Source organism: Rhea americana, unplaced genomic scaffold, assembly GCF_003343005.1.
Source record: "Rhea americana isolate MKP2758 unplaced genomic scaffold, rheAme1 scaffold_276, whole genome shotgun sequence".
In the NCBI taxonomy this organism is placed as follows: Eukaryota; Metazoa; Chordata; class Aves; order Rheiformes; family Rheidae; genus Rhea; species Rhea americana.
In genome coordinates, this window is record NW_028186397.1 from 1070259 (window position 1) to 1093190 (window position 22932).

At 56.5% G+C, this 22932-nt stretch overlaps 2 protein-coding genes across 6 annotated transcripts in view; one reads left to right on the forward strand and one right to left on the reverse strand.

Annotated features, from left to right (window-relative positions):
• KLC4 (kinesin light chain 4) lies at positions 1-22108 on the reverse strand. Of its 5 annotated transcripts, none has more exons than XM_085308470.1 (16): positions 21988-22108; positions 12988-13254; positions 12553-12783; positions 12116-12194; positions 11799-12045; positions 11393-11480; positions 10900-11001; positions 10290-10463; positions 10019-10118; positions 9425-9477; positions 7750-7817; positions 7565-7673; positions 6634-6756; positions 732-856; positions 556-613; positions 1-403 (listed from the first exon to the last, which is right to left on the reverse strand). In XM_085308470.1, the coding sequence occupies exons 2-16, from the start codon at positions 13234-13236 to the stop codon at positions 314-316; spliced, it is 1896 nt and encodes a 631-aa protein (XP_085164596.1). In that variant the 5' UTR covers positions 13237-13254; positions 21988-22108; the 3' UTR covers positions 1-313. The 5 variants fall into 5 exon arrangements, with proteins under 5 accessions (XP_085164596.1, XP_085164593.1, XP_085164595.1 ...); XM_085308467.1 differs by having other exon boundaries at positions 6607-6756; positions 21988-22107; XM_085308469.1 differs by having other exon boundaries at positions 6607-6756; positions 11799-12024; positions 21988-22106.
• Positions 18702-22932, forward strand: part of MRPL2 (mitochondrial ribosomal protein L2) — a 6346-nt gene continuing 2115 nt past the window's right edge. Inside the window, exon 1 of the mRNA XM_085308439.1 lies at positions 18702-18807. Within this exon, the coding sequence (XP_085164565.1) occupies positions 18702-18807 (106 nt within the window). The remainder of the gene's footprint in view (positions 18808-22932) is intronic.

Consider the following 22932-nt stretch of genomic DNA (forward strand, 5'->3'; position numbering starts at 1 on the left):
TCGCTTCTAGGACAGGTTTTATTTAATAAAATAAAGTACAGCGAGCCAGCCGGGGGCGAAGCTCCCCCGCGCGCCGGAGTAGGGTGCCCCTGCCGCAGCGGCGCCGCGGGCTGGGGCAGGGTGCTGCCCCCCACTGCCCCCCACCCCGGGGCTGGGGAGGGGGCGCCCGGGGCTGCCACCAAAGCCGCCGGCATGGAGGAAGGGGGGGGTGTGCGGGAGAGGGGCGTGCGCGGGGCCCCGGGCACTCCCCGAACTGGCGCCGGGGGAACAGRGGGGAGCGCCCGAAGCGGGGACGGGGGCCGCCGGCGCCCGCTCAGTCGGCCGCCAGCAGGGAGCTGTGGGAGGACAGGTCCGTGCTGCTGGCGCTCAGGCCTCTGCTCTCCGCCCGGAGCCCTCCGGGACCCTGGGGAAAAACAAAACAAAACAAAAACTGTGGCGCCCACCCCGCCACCGCCACTCGCGCCGCGCCGCCGCCACCCCCCAAACCCCAACCCCAACCCCAACCCGGGGCGACTTCAGCCCCCTTTCCAGTGCCGCTTGCCGGGCTCGCCTCACCTCGAAGGAAGAGTCGCTAGACTTGTGCAGGTAGTTTAACGACGCGGCTCGCTTCATGCTGCRGGAAAGCACAGGAGAGCGCCCGTGAGCACATGCCCGGCCAGGCCCGGGGGCCGCCGGCACCGTGCGCGGCACCCGCCAGCACCGTGCGCGGCACCTGCCGGCCAGGGCCGTACCTGGTGCTCCGGGGCTCCAGGGGACCGTTGCCTTGCAGCTTCTTGACCAGCATCTCGCTGCTCCTCCGTATCACCTCCCGGATCTTTCCCAGGGAGCTGCTGCGCTGCAGGGCGCCGCTGCCGTCCTGGACACGGAGACACAAGCCAGGGAAAGGGGGGGGGGGGCGACAGCTGAGCGGCCGCGAGCGGGCTCCAGCGCGCCGCGGGACGGGGACGCCAGCACCGAGCCCAGCTCTGAACGCCCCCTGGCCCACTGGCGTCGGGGATACACGCCTGGCCCAGAGCAGGCTTACCGCTCGCTAGCGGTTCGCCCCGGCTCTCCGGGGCGGCGCACGCGGACCTTGGAGCCCGGGACCCCCACCCTCACACCCTCACGGCCCAGCTCAGCCAGACCCGCGGGTGCAAGCCCCGGGGCAGCAGTGGCCGGGAGCTCCCGGGGGCCAGGGAAGCGCCCAGCCCTACCCAGACCTCCCATCGCAGCCCCCCACCCTGCCAGGCGGCCTCCTCGGGCCAAGCCCCTCGCCTTCGCGCTGAACCCCAAAGTTTCCAGGATCCGTTGTGGCCTCTTTTCCCGCACCTCCCTGCGCCAGCCGCCCCGAAGGGCTCCGGCCCCGCGCCCTTCTCCGCTAGCTGAGCGTTTTCCCTATCAGCGCTCCTCCCGCCAGAAGCCGCTCCCAGCCCTTCCCGCGCAAGCCAAGCGCGCAGCGACTTTCCACCCGCGCGGCCCGACGGAGGGTCTCCGAAGCGGGAACCGCGCACTGTCGCCGCGCGGGACGCGGCCGCTGGGAACGCAGCGAACGCTGTAAGTACCAGCGAAGCAAATAATTTGGCTCCTCTAGCGGGCGCCCCGGGCTCGGCAGCCAGCGGGGCGGCTGTCCGAAGAGCCAGCCCTTGGCACGAGTGAGGCCGTGGGGGAAGTAAAGAGAGCCCCGGCCAACGTGCCAGGCGAAAAACGTGCGCCTGCCTTCCCTGCAAAGTACGGTTGTGCTGGCTGCTCTCCCCCTTTGCAGGTCACGCATAAGCCAGAGGAGGAGAAAGGCACAGCGCTGGGGTAGGGGAGCAGGACCGCGGGACGGGGGAGCACGACCCAGCCAGGGAGGACGCTCTGGGCTCAGGGCTGGAGGACGAGGCCGCGTTTCCCCAGCCGCAGCGATGCGGGCTGACTGCAGACCAGCGCCAGAAACCAGGCGCTGCTGCATACTGAGTTAAAAATAGCCTCCCCTCTCCTCCCTACTCCCTCTTCTCCGCGGTTATTTTTAACCCAGAACGTTTACGGGGCTCAGTTTACCGCAGAGCCCCATTCCCACTGCACCCACCAGGCTGAGAGCACTCCAAGAGCACGAGGCAGCCCCAGCCCTGAGCTCCTACTCTGTCCATCTCACGGGGGCAGTGGGCTCAGGCACCAYGCAGCAGCACGTGGCGCCTGGCGCCCAAGGACACAACAGGGCCTTCTCTGGCTCACGGAAACAGCTCTTGGGGAAGGCCTGAGCTCAGCCATACTGGGGCAGCCCTGCCACACAGCCTCCGAGCTGGGCAAGGGAGCATGCCAAAGCCCTGGAGAAGCTTGAAGGCCAAGGAGAAGTGGAGCAGAGTTAGGTCCCTCGCCTCCACTGCTTGGCCTGCACAAGGTGCCCCCGCACCTCCCGTGYGGCACGCACGGGCACGGCCTACCCCCAGCAATGTGCCAGCTCCCAGCAATAAGTTTGCCCACCCCTCCACCCCTGGTCTGACCAGCACTGGCCTGCAGAGYCTGGAAATAAGCACAGGGCAGCGGTTTGGGTCTGTCTGCCTTTAATCGGAGGTACGGTTGTTACAGCACCAGGTCCAAGCCAGGGCAAAGCACAGGGGCAGGCGGTGCCGAGGTCTGCAGCCGCCCCCCGCTGGGGACTCGCCCTGCTCTGGGGGCATGGGGCAGCACTGGGAGAGAAGGGGCAGCCCAAGAGCCCTTAAGGCCTGAGCTCCAGCCCCCACAACCCTGAGGACACACCACCTTCCTCCAGGGGAGCTGTACGCACATGCCCTAGGGCCTCCATGCCACCATGGGAGAGCCAGGTCCAGACAGACACAAGCATGCTTAGCATCACAGCCTGTCAGATGACTAGCATGGGAGAAATAAAGAAATGATCTAGCTAAATAAATATGGGGGGGGGGGAGGAAGCAGGATTGCGCTGGCCTCCAGGCTCTATCCTGCAAGCTGCAGCTTCCCCAGCCTCCTTCCCAGGCAGAAAAGCTGGGGAAGRCCACCTCCCAAAGGAGCTGGGATGAGGGTAGGCAAGTCCCAGAGCAGGGGTGGCTTGGCCCTATGAAACCATCCCCTTCCCAGCAGGGACCACCAGTCCCGGGCCCCGTACAGGCCTGGAGTCCCGGCAGAGGCATGGAGCCATCCCTACACAAGCCCGAGGTCAGGATGYAGCGCTGACTGCAGCTGTCTTTGCCTGGCTAGGGCAATGTTAGTGCTTTCCCACCTCCTTGGCTGAGGTCACAGCCCCAGAGCCCCAGCCCAGCCAGGCAAGGGCAAGCCAGGCCCTCTGTTCAGAAACTGCTCTCCTCCAGCAGCAATGTAGCCCCTTCTCCCCAGGAAGGTTTTCTCTTCCTGCAGAAACGACCCTCCAGCCACACCACCTGCCCTGCACGCTTGGAGTGGCCCAAGCCCCAGCTCGCTCKCTCKCTCTMTCTCTCTCYCCCCACACCCTTCTTAGCACCTACTTTTTTGCAGACCACTCCACTCTAAGCCAGCCCTTTCCCCATCTCAGCCACTTCTAACTAGCCCCATGCAGAAGGGCTCTGCTTTCCTCTTAGTTTTCTTCCTTCTGCCTTTAAGAAGCAGCAAMCACTTCTACCCTCGCCTCTCCCTCTCCCAGAAGCAATGCCTCGGGATCCGAGAGCCAATTCACCCTTTAATGCCATCAGCCAAGGGACTGAGTTACTGTATCAAGTCAAGAAGTCACAACCAGATGTGTTTGTCCCAGCAGGTCCTTGTTCCACAGGTGGCTTTTGGCTGTCACCACCTCCCATCCTGCCCTGGCTGCATAGTAGCTGTTGACCACCCTCCATCCCCATGCCCCTGTGGAGAGGTCTATGTGCTGCCCCTGGGTTGCAGAGCTCAGCCAGGAAGAGGATGGTGGGACAGGGACACCTATGGCCCTGTGCTGCAGGGAGAGCCTGGCACACTGGTGGCCAGCGCAGGTTTGCTGTGGGACACTAACATCAGCTAAGCCTACAAGGAAGGAAGCAACTGTGCACACAAYAGCCCTGCCAAGGCCAGGCCTCTGCATCCCAAAAAACAGTCCCCCATCTTCACGCCTCCATCCTGGCCTCTGCAGAGATGGAGGGAACAAGGCCAGGATGGTTGAGGATGTCTAATGATGGTGGAGTCGGCACGCCTGGAGTGAAGACAATCCCCCGCAGGCTTGRTTCCCAGCTCCCTGGGGATGTGCAAGGGCAGGCTGGGGAGGGGGTGGTGGCACGTAAGGGGACGGTGGTCCCTCGCCCTGGCCAGGGGGAGCAGCCAGCTCCACGCAGCTTCTTCCTGCTCTCGCTGGCTACGGGACTGGAGCTGGGCCCATGTGGCCAGGCACTCCTCTGCAGGCGCTGCGGTGCCCTCGCGCGCTGGGAGGGTTGGGGGACTGGCGTGGAGATCTTGACGAGGAAGGAGGGATGGTGTGGAGGAAAAGTCGGAAGGTACAACACAAACATCCAGGTGATTGCGGTGGAGGGGAAAGAGGGAGTCTCGGGAGGCATTTAAGCCTAGTGCACAGAGAGGAGAAAGACACAATTCACAAGGCCATGAGGATGCAGGTAACCCAGGCAGCAGGTAGGGCAGCGTCCAGGCTGCCCACAGTGACAGCAGGACACTTTTGGCAAGGAGGGAGACTTGTGAGCTTGGGAAGGAACAGTCACGGTGCCACAGCGTAAGTGCTCCCCACTCTTGGGCCTCATACCCCAACAGGGCACCTGCAGAGACCTCAGCACCACCAAAAGGTGGTGCCCCCCTCCAGGCCCCAAGGTGCTCCCAGAGCAGCGGGGCGCGGCGGTCGCTATGGCCCTGCCCACAGCAGCCAGCAGCTGAGGGCTGGCAGCAGTGACTAGCCTGGGGCAGTATAGCTGAGGTCTCCAGACCAGCGCAGGGAGCTGGCTGTGACAGGAGCAGAGGGACCTGTCTCGTGTTCTGGGGCAGCTGCAGCCCAGCACAGGGCTGCTGGCTATAGAGAGGGAGCTGGCTACTTCTGCAGCTGGTTGGGAAAGGCATCTAGAAACACAAGGGAGCAGCCATATCCCCAGGGTGTTGAGCTAGTTCCCAAATCCTGCAACTGGCTGGATCAGGGCAGGCCCCTGGGGAAGGATCCCATGGGCAGGAAGAGCCCAAAGGGGCAGTTGCCTCAGCTGGGCTGTGGGAAGGGGGGCAGCATCRCCTGCTCGCCTGGGCATGATCAGCTCAGAGACCACCAGGAATGTCTCTCAGACCACCACCAGCACAGAGCAATCACCCACCACCACAGCCAGGAGAAACTGCAGAGAGATATGGCCAGGACAGGGACTGAGTGATCCTAACCTGAACCCACAGCCCTCCCCCAACACGCGTCCAGCCCCTTTACTGATAGGGAATATGAGGCCCAGGGTTGATGCCTTGCCGGGGCTAGGACTCTTTTTGGGCCTGATCCCAAGGGCTGGGACAAGGTACGGCCCTGCACCTGTGMTCCCCAAGATCCCCTCTAGCCACCTCCTGGGTACAATCCACAATCAAGAGAGCCAGCGGCTTCAGGCTTCGGATCCGAGGGGCTGTCATGGCAACGGAGAAGAGGAAGGAGGAAGGGAGGGAGCTCATGCAGGGAGAGGACGGAGGCGAGCCACGTGCAGGGAAAGAGTTAGTGACAGCAGACGTGAGGAGGGAGTGGAGAACTTGTGTGCTCAGTGCATTGCCTGTGTYCAGACACAACCGCCCCTAGGTGCTAGCTATCTTACAGTCCAAGCTAGAGTCYGCCAGAGGCACAGGCAGCGTTAACAGCTCTCGCAGCCCTCGAGCCAAGCACTCGCCAGCACAACGCTCACATGCTGCTGCTTCTCCATCCTCCTCCTTACAGAGGCTGAAAATCACTTGTCTCAGATTCAGACCGTTACACTTGTCCAAACTCAGAGCTAGCAACTAAAGTGATTTTTGGTTTCAGAGCAAGCCTAGGCAGCCTCAAATCACCCTGCCCGAGTCTCGGCTAACGCCAGCCTCTTTCGCCACCACTAGTCAGCCCAGCCTGGCCTGGCCTCCTACAAGAACCTGCCTTTTATCAACCTCTGCTTGGCCAGAGCCCACAGATGGCACAAGACCRGGACAGGGAGGCAGCAAAGACATTAGCTACAGACTATTCCCTGTGCCCTGCAGTCACCCAGGTGCATAGACGCACCAGGCACACACACACGCACACACAACCCTCCCCGGACCCCGAGCTGCCTATGGCATGGTGCAGGACAGCCAGCCAAGCTGCTCACAGCAGCCATGTGGGCCTGAGATGGGGCYGGCGCTCTCAGCCAGGGGCCTCAAGAGGGGAGCAGCAGCAGGGAAGAGTGTTAATAAGGGTGTCAGGGCTAAGATTAAGGGCAGACCAGGACCAGCATGTGCTGTGCATGGCCAGGGCCCAACAACCTCTTGGAAGGAAGAGCCATCAACTGGGAATACCCGGCCTGTARACCAGAAGCTGGGCCCAGACACGCACCTCCGTGGGCCTGCTGGCTCATGCCAAGAGAGAGGAGAAGGAAGTGTGCAGGGAACAAATGGAGGCAGACAAGGATGCCACGACAGGCCACGTGGGGAGAGCCCTGAGCCAAGCTGTCCCCTGCCTCTGGCAGCCGGCCGAGGCCATTCTTGATGGTGTCTTGTACTTACCCCGCTCCATTCCACGCCCATACTCACTTCCTCGCTACCGTCTGTGGCATTCTCGTACTTGACGTTGCCCCCCAGGCTTCGCCGCCTCTCTGTGCTATTGCCTTCCTTCAGGATCTCCACCACCTTAGTCTGGTTGATTGGGTCAATGCCCTGCAAGCAGAGAGGGACAAGGAAGCGCTAGAAGCTTCATCCTTCTGCACACCTTCCCTCCAGTGCTCCACCATGTTATCACTCTGCCTGATCTGGTCCCATCTCTTGACCATTGGCCCATCACAGCCAAAACTCTTCTATGCAGAAAGGACAGAGCCAAGTGCGCTTCAGCTCTCAGCAGTCCCTGTTCAGGTTCCACCTCAGGAAGTCCCCTCCAAACAACCTGCCACCCTGGGGGACAAGGGAACACAGCCTCAAAGCTGACAGCTTGGTTTCTTTGTGCATCAGTGCATGAAAGTTTCCACTGTCCCTTAGTCCCTGTGCTGGGCACTAACAGCTCCTGCTTTGTTATTTGAGGACTGAGAGGAGTTGAAGAGTGGAAGAAACTCCTGGAAATCTCTAGGGAATCCCCTAGACTAGAAACTAACAGTAAGAAGAGACCTCAGGCAAATCTCCTCAGCTACTGGCAAAGCCCAGGACTCTGTCCTGGTGCAGCTATGTGCTTCTGTACTCCGAGAGCCATGTCTGCTTCCCCCATACTTACGCACACACATGCCCCAACACACATCCCTCCCATGCACACATGCACTTGCACACCCCCACATGTACACAAGCACCTGCATGCCCCTGCACAAACACCACCAACAACTGTTCCAGCATTACATGAATGTAACCTAAAGGCATCAGAGGCCCTAAGGCACAGGAGAGTCCACCACCATGTGCCAAACCAAATGCCCTACCGCAACCTGCTACCCTCGTGTGCCACAGTACCCACACCTGCCACGGGGGAAGGTCCATCCAGGGTTACCTGCCGCCGAGAGCGAACCGCACACTCCTCTAGGGTCTCAGCCGCCTCTAGCTTGCCCTGGCGCCGGTACAATGCGCCCAGATTCCTCAGGGTAGTGTTCACGGTTGGGCTGCAGAGACAGACGGAGGGTGAGGGGGAGGCTGGCAGCCACCTCCTACCAGAGACTGCCTGTGAAGCCCTCTTACCTGCTAACCTTGCAGGCCTTGTACCACCCGCCATACTCAGCATAGGGAGCACTATCTCTGTGCTTGCTCTGTAGGGTGAGGAGAGAAGAGAGTCATTAACTCCACATGTGTTGCAATTCTCYAGCCTGGACTCTCCAGCTGGGTCCCAGGAGCAGCCCCCAGGCCACACTGGGCCATCCCAAGCACCAGTGCCGCTTTTGGAAGCGCAATGTGCAAACACTGTTGTGAAGCACAGCGGATTGCTGGAGGGGAAGCTGAAATCACCTTCCCTGCTACAGATTTGGGCTGCAGCTAGAGGAGATATCTGCACCCCAGCAATATGCTTCCCTTACCTCCCACCTCCTTGCCCCTTCCACAGAGAGAGAAGTGGCAGGGCACAGCAACCCAAGGGCTGGGTTGGTATTCCCACCCCTCACCAGCGCATGGTGTGGGAGACAGAAAACCCCAGAAGCAGGCCCAACCAGAACAGACACTAAAACCCGCAGCCGTGGCTAGCAAAGGGAGCAGGCAGCCACAGCCCCACCTTCTGCCTGCAAGGTCAAGCTTGCCCTCAGCAGCTCTGCCCTGCTAGCTGTCCCCTCGCCACCCTTGGCCTTTGCGTGCCAGAGCCAGCCAGCTGTACCCCCAGCCGCCAGCCAGGAGCGAAGACACTGCCAGACAGTCATCGACACCAAAGGAGAAAGAGCCGGGGCTCAGATGACCCAGTGCGCGGGGCACTGTCCCTTGGCCAGCACTGCCTGGGGCAGCATGAACTGTGGTGCCTGCCTGCATGAGTCACTGCTGCTGCCTGCCCACGCACCATGTGCCGTGGGGCACCCGTGCCCCAGACTCTGCACCCATAGGACACACAGGCTGGGCAGGTAGCGCCCAGCTCAGCTCCAAATGCAGCAGAGCTGCTCTCGCCAAGGACCAAAGCTCCAGCAGGTGCTGGAGGCCACTGCTCCACAGCAGGGGTTTCCTTCCAGCAAGGGCTCTAGCCCTAAAGGATCAGTCCTCACAGGGGTCTTTTTTCCTGCTCAGCCCCRCAGCACTCCTAGGAGCTTTAGGCCATGTGCTAGAGCTTCCCTGAGCCATACGCTGCACTTGGGTTTCCTTACCCCAAAGCCTGCACAGCCTGGGCAGCCCAAGATGCAAGACACCTCGACACTTTCTGTATAGGTATCCATGAGCTGGTGGCTGAACTCAAGAAGAAAGGCATTAAATGCCTAGCTCCAAGCCTGGGGCTGCCAGCTATGCCCAAGGCCCTGCCACAGGCATGAAAGTTGGTCTGCCCCTGCTGCCACTGAAAACAGAGGAGAAAGCAGGGGCTGAGGGAAAAGTGAAGCTCTGCAAGGAGGGGGTTGACTTTTTTTTTTAAATAGGAGATTTAGAAATGCAGCACCAGGTGAAGAACAGAAGCACTGGGCCCTGGGCCAGCAGGATGAGCAGGTCTGCGGTCACTGCTGTCTGGTCACTGCCAGGAGGACTATGCCAACTGTGCCGTTCAGGCACAGCTGCCCTGGAGGCAGCAGCCCCAGGGCTATGAGAAGAGGCTCAGCCCTTGCCTCAGGCTGCAAAAATGAATCTTACTCTTGAGAGTTCCCCTTGCCAAAAAACATTTGTCTCCTCGTAAAACTGGTGCCCAAACCAGGTCCAAAGGATCACTCAACAGGCTGCAGCACTAGTTCAGACTCACCTTGCTCATCTCCTCTCTCTCTTCTGCGTGCATCCAGATCGGCTTGTGCTCATCTGTGCATGGGAGAACACAGGACAGCTTCACTCACCACCTCATCTGGCCACTTTGCCGCTTCCTCTGGCGCTCTGCCGCCTGCACAGCCCAGAGCTCCATCCCCCAAACCAGTGGTTCTTGCCCCTAAAGCCAGTGGCTCACTAGAGGGAGGTGACAGGGCTTCCAGCCACCAGCCAGAGCACCAAGGCGGGCAAGTGACACTGCAAGGGAGGTAAGGAACATGTCCTCCCATGGGGGAAATACTTATGCCAGGAGTTCAACAGAGACCTCCGCCCATGCTGGGAATAGCTGTGGCACTTGCTAACTCTTTTAGCCACAACAGTGCCCAACCTAGCAAAAACAGAGCCAGAGCTTCCCTTCTCAGAGAAAAGGTGAGGCACAAGACAAGAACGATGGTATCAAGGGCTTCCCCAAGCAAGAATCTCACAAGGCAACCCACTGGCAGAAGGATGGGCGTATCAGCACCAGCCAAGACTGGGCTGAGAGCCAGGAGAGCAAACTGCACATCCCTCCCCGAGCTCCAGCAGCTGCTGTACAAACCATCCACAGAGCCAAACTCCTTCACGTGAGCACGGGTGAGAATCTCCTTATACAGCACTTCTGCATCCTTATATTTGCCTTGCTTCAGGTAACAAGAGGCCTGCAACCAAGAAAACACTGCTCCAGCCCTGTTGCCAGATTAACTAGCCCTCCAGCCACGCAGATTAACTTCCTCCCTTCCCTGCCTTCTCCCCACTTCCTCCAAGCACCAGGCAATGCTTGCTTTGCACACCACTCTCCATCGCCACACTGTCTTGTTCCATGATCTCACCAGGTTATTCTTTGTCTTGGCCACGTTGGGGTCATCAGGACCCAGGCGGCTCTCATAGATCTCCAGTGCTCGGCAGTAATAGTACTCCACCTCCTCATACTTGCCCTGGTTCTGACACAGCAGGGCTAGGTTGTTCAGCTGCTTGGCCACATCAGGATGGTCTTTGCCTAGGACCTAGGGAAATCAAGAGAAGCCACAAGAAGACAACACTCAAACACTGCAGTAAGCTTCCAGGGAGAGCCAGGCAGCTCCAACCCTAGCCAGGTTTCTCTATCATGCTGATTCCCTGTCCAGCACACTAGAAATGACAGCAAGGGAGTAAAGCAGGCATTGTAGTCCCTCTAAGGTGTGCCTTTGCGAGACAGGAGCCAGGGCAACAGAAGCTAAGAGGAGAAATCCTGCTATGCCCTCTGACACCGGAAACAACACTGGAGAAATGCTAAAGCTGGTGGCAGAATCAGCCGGCTAGATAGAGGCAACAGACTCTTTTCAAGCCAGGGGTCATCCTTCTTTCTAAGCAATACTGGGTCCTGGTTCTCCCAGCTGTGGTAAGGTACCAGTGGAAAATCCTCAAAGAGCTGGAAGGAAGTAGAACATGGGAGACTGGTACCTTCTCACGGATCTCCAGGGCTCGCTTGCATAGAGGCTCTGCTTCTTTGTATTTCCCTCTCTTGCCATAGAGAACAGCCAGATTGTTCAAGGTTGCTGCCACCTGCAGAGAGATAAGATTCTCTATGAAACAAAGTAGGATCCAGCAGGATAAAACAAGAGGAGTGGGTGGCAACACTGGTAACTGTCCCATTTCCTTTATCCCTAAAGTACAGCAGCTTCTGAAGAGAAAGGGAAGGCTATCCTGCCTAGGTTGGAGGATCCAGGAAAGTCAGTCACCCCTGACAGGCCATATCGAAGGAAGCAAGAGGCAAAATAGCGTCCCACACCATGTGAGTAGCACCCTTCACACCACAGGGCACACTGCTCTCCTTGGCAGTTCAGTACAAAGGGGCCTGGCCACAGACATCCCTAAAGCAAAGCAGGCTGCTCTTCCAGCCCCATTAGCACCCACTGTATAAGGGAATCAACCGAAGGAGAAGGGACACACTCACCGCTGGGTGGTCTTTGCCCAGGGTCTTCTCACGGATGGAGAGAGCATCATTCAGGAGATGTGCTGCCTCTTTGTATTTATTCTGATCCCTGAAGTACAAAGTCTATCAGTTCTTAGGTGTTTGGAAAACACAGCCTACAGCAAACAGCATCTGGAGCAACAGTCCTGCTTTCATGCAGATCCAGCCCCTATAAGCTGTTCCACTTCTTCCTTCATCCCTACCTTAGCCAGTTTCTATTTTTACTGGAAAGATCAGCAGTCCAAACCCTTTATCTATGCCAAAACCTTTTCAAAGGGCAAACCTCTGGAAGCTAGAGGAGCTCCCTTGTCACCACAACTCCTGCCCTGACAAAGGTGAGAGGCAGAGAGCTTTGCTGGCCCAGTTCTGCCCTCCTAAGCATGCTCACCTGTACACCAGTGCCAGGATGTTGAGCATGGTGGCCACATCAGGGTGATCATGGCCAGATGTCTTCTCCAGGTCCTCCAGTGCCTGCTTGCAGAGAGGCACAGCCACTTCATAGCGTCCCTGTGAGGCATACTGGATGACAAGGTTGTGGAGGGTACGCAAGCGTGCGGGGATCTCATAGCCTCCCTGCTGGGCAGCTGCCACTGCACTGCTGTGCTGGTGGGGCACTGTGGGCACAGATGAGTAAACTGGGGCACATTAGGCACAACACGTTCAAATAGAGGTGGTTAGCAACCACGCATGAGCACAAACACTTACATCCAGGACCATGCTCCTCCTCCTCATTTGGAAACAGATCATCCAGAGAGTCCTTTGTGGAGTCGCCCTCTTTCTCCTCCTAAAAGGATGGGGATCATGATGCTGTTGGTTCTTGGAGATGGCAGCAGCCTGGGCCAAACCTGCTGCCAACCTCCCCTCCCTACTGCAGCCCACTAAGGCCCTCAGCTTCCCATGGTCTCTGCCACCTTCCCCCCTCCCACCAAATGAAGCCAATGCAATAACCCCCAATGCAGCCTGGCACCCTTCCCCATGTTCTGCCTGAGACCCTGCTCCAGGCAGTCTCTCTTTGGTTGTAAGCACTGCTGGAGAAGGAAGCTGGCAGGGACAAGGCTATCAAACCTAGGCAATCYCATTGGTCCCAGCCCCCCCCTATCCTGCACACACAAAGGTAGCTGTTCCCTCAGACAAGGRCATACCGAGGGCGAGACATCCTCATCATACTTCTTCAGCTGGTTCATGAATTCAAGGTGTTTCTTCTCCTCCTCTAGCTGAGCCACAGTCTGCTCACTGCGTTGCAGCTTCTGCTGGGTGTTGGCAAGCTCATCACGCAGCCACTGGTTCTCCTGGCACAGCCTCCGCACCTGAGCACGCAGCTTCTGCTTCTCTGACTCCACAGCGTTCAGATGGTTGGACAATGCCATCATCACCTTGCCAAAAGTCCCAGCTGGTTAGTCAGTACCTACTACAACGCTGTATCCCCCACAACATGCACAGTCCGGGCCCACCCTCAATGCCAGTCTGGCTGTCTAAATTCAGTTCTTTACTGCTCCTGCAGCTTAAAGAAAACAGCCAAATGCCTGCCTTCCCCATCAGTCCTGGCTACCACCTACAAGAGTACTTTCCACTCTCACCTGAGCTTCTCCAAGTCCCAGTTCAATCATCTCCACTGACTTGCGGAGCAAGTTGGATTTTTCATGCACGAGGTTGGCTTCTTCATCCTTCTTCAGGCACTTGATGGTCTCCAGCAAGCTGTGCAGGATGGAGTTGTGTTCATTCTTGAGGGCCTCCAGTCCCTGCATCACCAGCTTGGTGTTGGAAATAATCTCCTCTTGGCTCAGCTTGTCCAGTTTCTCCTCCCTTGGGTACACCATGGTGGACATAGTCCTGCTCCTGCAGCCCTACACAGAGGGAGAGACAAAAACCAAGAACCTCAACGATATTTGGGAGCTGCAATCAGACAAGCATAAGCCTCCTTCAGAGAGCCAGAGACAGGGCACAACCGGCTACGCACACCAAGTCCTTCCCCTTCATCTTCCCCTCTCTCTTTGGCAGCAGGCAGATCTCAGAGCACCTGCCTCTACTTCTGTGCATGGAACACTGGTGGCCAGTGCAGGTGGCACACGTGGACAGTAGACAAACAGGCCAGAACGAACACTGACCTCCAACACCCCCACACCCCTGGCAATAAGGAAAGCTGATTTAGCTTCCATTTAAGAGCAGAGATCTGTAGTCAGCAGCTGGGGTTGCAACACATACACCTCCTGCCCACAAATCACTGATGTGAGGAGGCTGTCAGAGCTCAACGCCTCTTCTGACTGGGGGGGGGGGGAAAGAAAGGGAATAGAAAGCGGAGGAATGCCAGCTCAAAGCTTTCTGCATCCTCAACAGCAAATTCCCTGGAAGGCCGCCTCTCAGACTGGGAGGCACCTGTGGACTTACCAGAGCAGCCAACAAATTCCCTGACCAAAAGTGGACCCCAAAAAAATGTCAGCCCTCAGCACAGAACAGCCCTTGTGGTGATAAGGGACACGAAAATGCCAACGTTAACTGAAGCACGTCTGCGTGGGGAAGCTTACATGCACCAACTGCTTGAGTTATATAGTGTAACCCTTGTGTGGGAGTCAGCCTGAAACAGCAGCAGCTTTTTTAGCTTCACTTGCCCCGCTGCCAGCCCAAAGACTCCTCAGGATGGCACAAGGGCTCTGCGCTTCCTCCCTGCCTCATTCTTCCCATCTATATAACGAGAGCGTACCAAGCTACTGCCCTTACACAGGGGGTATCAAGTGCTACAACCCACGAGGTGAGCATGACTGCAAGATCCCCGCAGAGTGCATTCAGGAGCTAGGGAGAGCCATGCTTCACACTGCGATGTCCCTCTGCAGGCAGCAGCACCTACCTGGTAACACCTTTGTGCAGAGCTAGAGTTGGCAGTAGGCAACTACAACTCGAGCACCCTGGACCTGCTGACAGACTGCCCGGGGGTTACACAGCACTGCGGTGGGATGGACAACTTTGTCCTCCTGCAGAATGCATTGCTACAGGGTTTGAGCTCTTTGGCAATAGCCTTAGGCTTGGGTTTACCGAGTGGGCAGAACTCGTTACACCTCACCCATATCCTCTTGGTTAGCCTCACTCCTCCAGAACTGCCTCGAGTTGTTTTACAGGCATCAGCTCGCCTCTCACTCCTCTGTGGCCTCCATACCATCCCTCACAAAGCGTGGTGAGCTCTCAACACACAGCAGAGCCCTTATTGAACCTCTCAGCACGGCAGAAAGAAACACTTCATGTTGCCAGAAGACCTCGTTCTTGTTCATACCTTTCAGCAGGAACTGATTGTCCTCCCACACAAAGTCACACTGCAGAATTCATATTTACCTCCTGATCCATCAGTAGCACCAGCCCTATGCAGAACCTAGTCGTATCCTTCCCTTTTGGGCGTCTGTTGCTCCCTGCATGTGGTTATCCCAACCATTTTGCACTTCATACTCAAAAGTTTCATCTGGCCTGTGACATTTGCCTGCTTGTGTAGGAGAAAATCATACGATAAGAACGGCATGGAAAACCCCACTAAAGCCAAGACACAGGGCATGGACTACTGCTTCAAAGAAAAAGAAACAAAATATGGAGCGGTCTGTTGGGAGCTGGCCACCACTCACATTTCTTCCAAATTGCTTAACTACCAGTTCCTGGAGAAACTGGTCCATAATTACCCACTTTACCCTCTTTCTCCATCTTTATAAAACATCTAGGGGAACAATTATGTGCTAAAGCAACAAGAGAAAAAAATAAAACAAAACAAACAAAAAAAAAATCCTAAAATAAGCCTTCTGCTTGTGAGTGCAATTCAAGAAGAGATGTGCAATGATTCCTTTCTCCAGAGGAAGTCAAGGACAGGATACAGGCTAGTGGCCCAGAGAAAACAAGTGCTGCTGCATCCAGCATCCCACTGCTGCCCTGCTCTGAAAGGGTCCAAACAGCCTCCCAGAAAGGCTTGGCAGATATCTACCTACCCAATTCCACCATAGCTGAGGTAACAACCACCAAAGGACAAAATGGACCTGTCACTTGCTTCAGCTCAGGAAGAAACTCAGCCCCGTACTCAAAAAAAACCCCAGAGAAGTCAGGAAACAAGAGTCCCCTGGAGCAGAACCAATGCTCAGAGACACGAGGAGGTCCCCAGCGGCTGCCACGTGTATCCAGCACACAACAAGACTAGAGCTCTGCCCTAAAGCTCAGGCAGGCTGCGCAGCTGCAAGTGCCTCTTCATCTGTCCCTCGGTGTACAGGGTCAGCAGCAAAACACTGACAGTTTTCAAGAAAGCATTACGGCTGCCCCTAGAGAGAGGCTCAGCTCCTGCTGCCATCTTTAATAAGCACACTACAAATGCATCGGGGAAGAGGTATACATTATGAATCATGACTAAAAGCCATCATCAAGCTTGCACCTTGCTAGATAACAGAGGCAGACAAGACCCAGATCCATAGGAAATCAGCCTCATTAATTCCACCACACGCAGAAGCACTCCTCAACTGAGAAGTCTGAGCTGCATGTTAAAATAGCAGCATCTCCACACCAGCAACATCCTTTCTTCAGCCTCTCCAGCAGAAAAGCTGAAAGCATTTCACAGTCCCCCCAGTATCAGCTTTCTTTCCCCAGAACTTCTGACATTTCATATCATCTGAAAGGAGGAAAACAAGTAAAGTGTCCTGAGCTAGGGCACATCAGACCTAACCTACCCCAGAAGTGCATTTAACGATCCTCAAGAAATCCCAGCCCTGATATCTCTTATCTCTCCAGCTGTACAAATACCTACGCGGCCCTCACCTTTCTCCCTTAAGGGACRGGCAGGCTCCGATGTGCCAGACACACAGCTCTGCTAAGTACCAACAGGCATAGCGCCCAGCTCCGACTTCCCATGCAAGAGGGGAGGGCAGATCGTCCAGGCTGGACACTCCCCCATAAAGGCATAAGACCAGCGAACAGCACTCAGGCTATTCCTCTCTCAAGTACCAACAAGGAGGTAAAGAGAGGACTGCAGAGGAGTTACTTGCGTGCTGCTACCTCCTGCACAGGAAAGAAAGGCCACAAACACCGGTGAGAAATGGTTTATTATCTCCCCCATACTGACAGTTCATCCTTACAGCACCTTATTTCTAGCTTTCCCCAGTGCCAGCAGGTCTACTCAGCACACAGCCCTCAAGAGTGCAAACATGCTCTATGGCAACCGACACTAAGGTCGGGCAGGCTAAGGCTGCTGTGTAAGCACTCTTCCCACTCCCACACGCCCAGCAAAGGGAGCCGACTGCCTTTCATCCAAGCAAAACATCGACTCGGATAAGGGGAGCTTACGGAAGGGGGAGGTTCAGGCCGGGCCATTTGGGAATAGGAAGAAAGGTGCTTTTTCAGTAGGCGTCCTTGGGAGCTGGAACGCCCAGCTCCCAGCTTCTCCTGCTTGCTCCCCTACAGCTCTGTGGGYGCTGCCACTCAGGTCTCCAGCAGCATGTTTCTGCTCTACTTGGCACATCTTCTCTATTCACAGTAAGCTGCTGGAACAGTCTGGCTTTCCAGTTACACCCATCTCCCCTCCCCTCCTTCGGAGGAGCATTGCAGGAGGACGGAGGAGGAACATGCATGCACAGAGCGCTCTGGCTGTCGCAGCAACGAGCTGGGAATCCACTAGACAGCACGTCCTCCTAGGCAAAAAGCCTTCTTCCTAGGCAGAAACCTTCCTCCTTGATTCAATGCATAACCAGGCAATCGCCGAGCATCAACAATCTCAGCAACCCACTCTTCTGCCTCTGAAAACCATTCCCACATGCAAGAGCTTTAAGAGGAAAGAGTTGGAAGCTTCACTGCTTGTGTCTCGAACCCACAACAGCTGCCACATCAGAAACTAGGATGCCAGACTAAACGGGTCCAAATGAATCAAGTTTAGATCACGATGGAAGACCATGGGGAGCAAAGTTATCGCCAGGAAAAGGTCAGGAGTCAACTACAATATGAACAGAGACTTGAGGTGGTCACTACCTGGCACCTCTACCCGTGCCTCTACAAAGCCAGCTCCCTTCACTGTCTCCCCACATGTCCTTGGGCAAAGTGTGTATGAGATGCAGGGAAGCGTCAAGACCCACACAAGCAACACTGTCAAGACAATAACTGCAACTTCCTTCAAACCGTGCATGGCCTGCCTATCCTTTCTGTATAGAAGCAAGCAAAAATTTTTAGCAGCATGCTCTTTCATGGGAGAAAATGACATAAGGACATGGTGGCAGTAGAAAAACAACTGGGTTCTGAGGGTTGTATGTGTGTGTGKGGGGGAATTCCTTCCTATGCAAAAGAATAAAACTGATTTTTAGTGAGAACAGGAGATAAGCTTGGGAGACGGATAGCAATGATAGCATTTTAGGGATGGAAATTTGGATCCCAAAGTCTTATTTCACAATAATCATCCCAGTCCTGTGCTGTGGGACGTGTCTTCACTACTTGGAAGATAAAGCAAGCTATGTATTTGGGAAGAAGATTGCAACTCAATAGAAGCAGGAGGGTTTTTTTTTTYCCCCTTTGCACCTCTGCAAGCTCATTACTGTTAAACAACACAATAAAAGATCTCTGGGAAGACTGGCCAAACGCCAGCTTGCTGACTGCAATCGGCAATTGCTGAACCTCTGCTCCTAAGGGACATTGAAAAACACCCAGAYCCAAGGCCTTAGACATTCAAAAATAAAATAACAGCAGTCAAAAGCAAACAGAGTCCCAGGCTGGCAACCATCACTGAGGTTGTGTCACAAGCACAAGCTTTTCTCCTTTTTCCGCCCCCCCCCCACACTGTGGCGTCAGAAAAGAAACAGAGACGGAGCCTAGGAGGCTCCTACTGCATAGCCAGGAGATACTCGCACACCAGGCGACGTTCACACCGCCACATCGCCACCAGTAGAACCGCCGCATCCAGAGGCATTGCCCCAGGTGACGTGTGGCAGTGCCACAGAAAAGGGCCGCGCTGCCTGTCAGCGCGGCCAGAGCTGCTCCGAGCCGAGGAGCACAGGAATACGATCAGCTCTGTGTGGTGCCCGAGAACTTCACAGCTCCAAGCAGCTGCACATGCACATCTTGAGGCTTCAGAAACCAAGGCAAGAGAAGGATGTTTTGCAAGTGAAAAGACAGATGGGCGTCAGCTTCAGCATGGTGCTAAGAACTGCTGCAGCTAGGAATAAGAGCCCGAAATTAAAGGACAAATGCTGAACTCTTGGAAGCAAGGACTGCAGCAACACTCGCAGTACGTGGCTCCCTGCTGGGATACACGCCTGTTGAGGCTGCCACGCAGGGAACGGGGCAGGAACAGCACGCCATGACGCTCATAATCGTCGCCAAAAACGCCTGGTACATCTCACGCTCCCCTTTCAAGGGGAAAGGATCATCACTATGCAGAGCCGTGGAGAACACACAAGGAGGAGGTCAGACAGGTTTTGGCATCCTGCCAACTCACACCCAGTGCAGAAAGGTACATCTCTGAGTTGTGATCCCAAAGCTAGGAGATGCCACTCAAACTGACATGTATGAGGCCTCCTACAGTCATTTGACTCTGGCTCATGAGCTTCCCCATCCTACTGTCAGGAAAGGAGGTTCCTAGGAGCCACACCATCTGCCTCAGGGTCTTCTCCAAACCTAGCCTCCAGCCTGGACTTTTCTTGCACTACAGTCTCAAGAGTCAGACTGACACACAGATGATCCCATGTACGCTAGGGGTGCAAATTGCAGCACATTGGTCTCAACAGAAGAGTCTGTGATGGCTCTTGCATCACTTGGAAGAGATGCCTGGAGGTTTCTTGTCCATCCCCCACTCAAAGTAGGGCCATCTAGACCAAGTGTTCAAGGGCTGTGTTCAGTCCAGGCTTGAGTATCTCCCAAGATGGAGATCTCAACTCCTCCAGACCCCTGTCCTACAGTTCGACCATCTTCTCAAGGGAAAAAATAATAAAAAAAAATCTAATCTGAAGTCTAAGTGGATAAATTCCTCATTTGCCTTGGCTGAGCATTGCCTCAGGACCAAGGGGCCAGGCGTCACAGCACTAAATATGGACCCCAAGCCCAAAGGATGGGAACGCAGCACACGTGTCCTTTCACCAGGGCTGCACGGGGATAGGGTTTCCCCGACCCAGAATGAAAGAGGCAATGCAATTCCCCTCCAGCAGAAGGGGGGGGGGGTCAGGAGAGCTGTCTCATCTGCTCTCTCCCATGCTCATAATGCAGGGCTGTCCCCACTATCCAGCCCCTTTCCCCCCACCATCTCCCACAGTTTTAAAGCCAATCTCCAAGCCCTGAAAGGCTTCACCCAAGCAGCTTCCCCAAACTCTACAGCCATTTGTAACTCAGCCCAGTCCTCCTTGGACAGGGATGAGGACCAGGCATCAGCAGCTAGGACTGCATCTTCCAGCAGCAGCAGCCGACACATGCCTGCTCTAGCTGAGTGTGAAGCTCCAGAGGTTTTTCTAGATGCCAGAAGGCTTGTGTTGAGAAAGTCTGTGCTAACCAGCAGGCTGCAAGAGACYCTTGGGTTTTTAACTAGGGCTAAGGAAACAGATTTGCAACTCATGCAGAGGTGCCCTCCTACATAAAGGCAGGAGACTCCCTGCCTGCTCCTTCCCCTCAGCACTAAACATTTCTCTCTGTCCCAGAGGCTTCAGCTCCCCAACATCTAACAGAAAATGCACCCTAACATAACCCCAGTGAAACCTAGAGCAAGGTTACTACTGGCTTTCCAGGGACTTGGCCACAATCACCTAGGTTCAAGATGCTGCAGAAAGGACCACAGCTCTTCCCATCTCCTCTTGCCTCCAGCCCACAGCTGGAAAGGTCAAGTCAAAAACTACAAGGACTTGTTCCAACTGACCAGAGCAAACAATTCCTGTGTTACCAAAGCCTGATGAGTGGCAATAGCATAGCTGCACTGAGGAAGAGAGAGAGAAGCTGCCCTGGCTGGCTTTGTGTCAGATCAGTTGCTCCTCTCAAGGCTGGAAAGGTCTTACTCCTTTCATTCATTAGCAATCAAAGAATACAGACATTGGAGGCACCAAAGAGGAGAGGAGGAAAATAACAATAATAAATAAATAAAACCACACACCCCGTGCCATTAGCAGAAAGTCAGTTTGCTCCMTCTAGCAGTTTGCTAGCTACAAACCCAGCGAGCCTGCAAAGCATGTCTCTCTCAGCAGGCAAGGGGAATGGCAGCCTTCATCTCCCACCTCCCACAGCCACCAGCAAGCCTGCGCTAGCATCGCTGGATCAGCTGATAAGACCTTGTTTTTAAACTCTTGGTCATGTCTGCAGCAGCTAGCCAAATCCACTCTGCATCTGCTGTGCCTGGGACTACAGCAGAACACCATTAAAACGTGTTCCCAGGCTAGAGGAGATGAGAGCTCAGCAAGCTGGCACGAAGCCAGGACAAGCATCTCTTCCCAGCTTCAGACTCCAATTGGAAGTCTTGCTCTATAAAACACACCAGAGAGAGCCATTACCTCGCCCTGACAGGGTAAAGTGATATTAAAGCAGGCAGAGTAATTCCCAGGAGCCAGTGCCTCTGCAGGCATCTGTCTAATGTGAGAGCTATGCACAGGATGAGCTTCAGGAGGTGGCCAGGGTACGGCCAGGCCGGCAGCTTTGGCAAGGTCAAAGTCTTGCCACATCTCCCTCACGCCCCTCTGAAGCCCCTTCTGGAATTTGGGGTTAATGCTGCAATGCCTACCTGGACAGGTGGGAGAACACACACTTCCTGCTCCTTCTGCCAACTACAGCAAAGCTCAGAGGTATTTTATTTACCCCGTGTCTGGGCTGGCCAGGACTTTGATCCCTGGCACGCCAACCTCCACCCTCATTCCTCTCACACAGAGGAGGACGGATGCTTTCCACCTCTCCGAGCACAACAAGGTGGCGCAGGAGAGGGGAGACCAAGGGCACTAGCAGAAACCCAGGCATGGCGCAGCTAGGGCGAGGAAGCAGGAGAGAGACAGACACCAGCTAGGCGAGCTGCAGGGGAGACCCACGGCTGCTGCAAAGACACCGCTGCCTCACCCCTGTGCAGATTTCCCCAGGCTGCCCGGCCAGAGCGCTCTGCTGCAACGCCAGCCCCCAGCGCTGCTTCACCTTCCTCCTTCCAGCCGCATCCTCCCCTCCCCAGAGCTTTACTGGCAACTGCCCCCCCCACATACACATACCCTTTGCAGGGTGCATCTCCACTTGGGAACAGCTTAGCAAGCAATTTATTAGCAGGAGGAAGAGTTTTGGGGGAGGGAGGTGGGGGGGAAATAAGGCATCTGAAAGTTTGAGAGCCATTGCTGTACGCTAGGCGCTGCCTCCATCTCCGGCTTTGTCTGGCAGCAGGAGGCCCGCCCGGCCCGCCGCGTATCCTTGGGACAAGCAAGCCGGAGAAACCCCTTCCCTCCCTTCCCAGGGCCACCGYGGAGCAGCTCAGCGCCCGCTGGTCTAGCTGCGGCCCTGCCGGCAACAAAGCTTTCATCAGCTCTCCCCCGAGCTCACGGCTCAAAGCAGCTCTTTGTTGCAGGATGGCTGGGTGCCCTGCCCGGCTCAGTCACCGGATGGGAATCTTCCGCTCGCCCTGCGCCACGCAGGAGCAGTACCTGGATGCTTGCAGCAGCTTGTCCGGCCTAGGCGCTCCCAGGCGTCCCAGCACTGCGGCGAGCGGACGCAGGCGCGCACGGGGGTCCGGCGACATCCGCCGCGCTGCTCCCGGCAGAAACGCAGGCGCCAGGCAGCCAGCCGCAGGCACTGCAGCAGGGGGAGGGGACGCAGCCCAGCTCCCCAAACGCTGCCCTGGAGAAGGGAGAGCACCGCACAYGCCAATCCCGTGGCTCCGGGGTCCTTCCCGCAAGGGGCAGGGCAGAGCAGCCAAGCTGCTGTCGCACGTCGCCCAAGAGGCTCTGACGCACCATCACCACCAGCTCCGTAGCTAAAGCTACCCGCACGGCGCCCATCCTACGTTTCACCCCGTGGTTTTGCCTCCCTGTTTGTTATCGCCCTCACCTGCGTCCCCACCGCGGATCCCGTTCTGAGCACAGGGCGCTGCGGGAAACCCTCCAGCYGCGCTGCTGCTATTTCTGTGCCTGCAGAAACGGCCAGTTTTAGGAAGAGAATTGCTGGGAGGCCTCCCGCGCCGGCAGCGTGGGGCTAAGCCGAGTATCGCCTGAGGATCGCTCGGACTCCAGACCCGTGCTGCGACGGGACGCCCCGCGCCGCAGCGTCGCCGCGCCCGGCCTCGCCACGGGCTTTTCGCGGCGCTCTCTGCGACGTTTCCCCAGCCTCCAGGGGCACGTAGCCTCCACCCGCCCACCCAAGCCCGGGCTTTGCAGGGATTCCCGTCTGCATCCCCCCATCCCCTCCCCRACACACGCAGGGCCTTCAGGCGCCCCGGGGGAGAGGCAGCGCCCAGCAGAGTTGGGGCGCAGGCTCCCTCTTGGCTCATCTCACAGCACGCCTCTCCGCATCGAGGCGCCTTATCGCTCTTCCTCTCCCAGTTCTGGAGGTCAAAGCCAGCTGGTTACATGAAGCCACAGCATGGTAAAAGG

What these genes read in the sequence shown, in the direction of transcription:
- KLC4 (XM_085308467.1), bottom strand. Translation starts at nt 13,236, where the DNA reads ATGTCCACCATGGTGTACCCAAGGGAGGAGAAACTGGACAAGCTGAGC. An exon ending in TGGGCGTGGAATGGAGCGGG is followed by an intron (nt 857 to 6,606) that starts GTAAGTACAAGA and finishes CTCCGTGTCCAG; the next exon opens with GACGGCAGCGGCGCCCTGCA. An exon ending in CTAGCGACTCTTCCTTCGAG is followed by an intron (nt 404 to 555) that starts GTGAGGCGAGCC and finishes GTTTTTCCCCAG; the next exon opens with GGTCCCGGAGGGCTCCGGGC.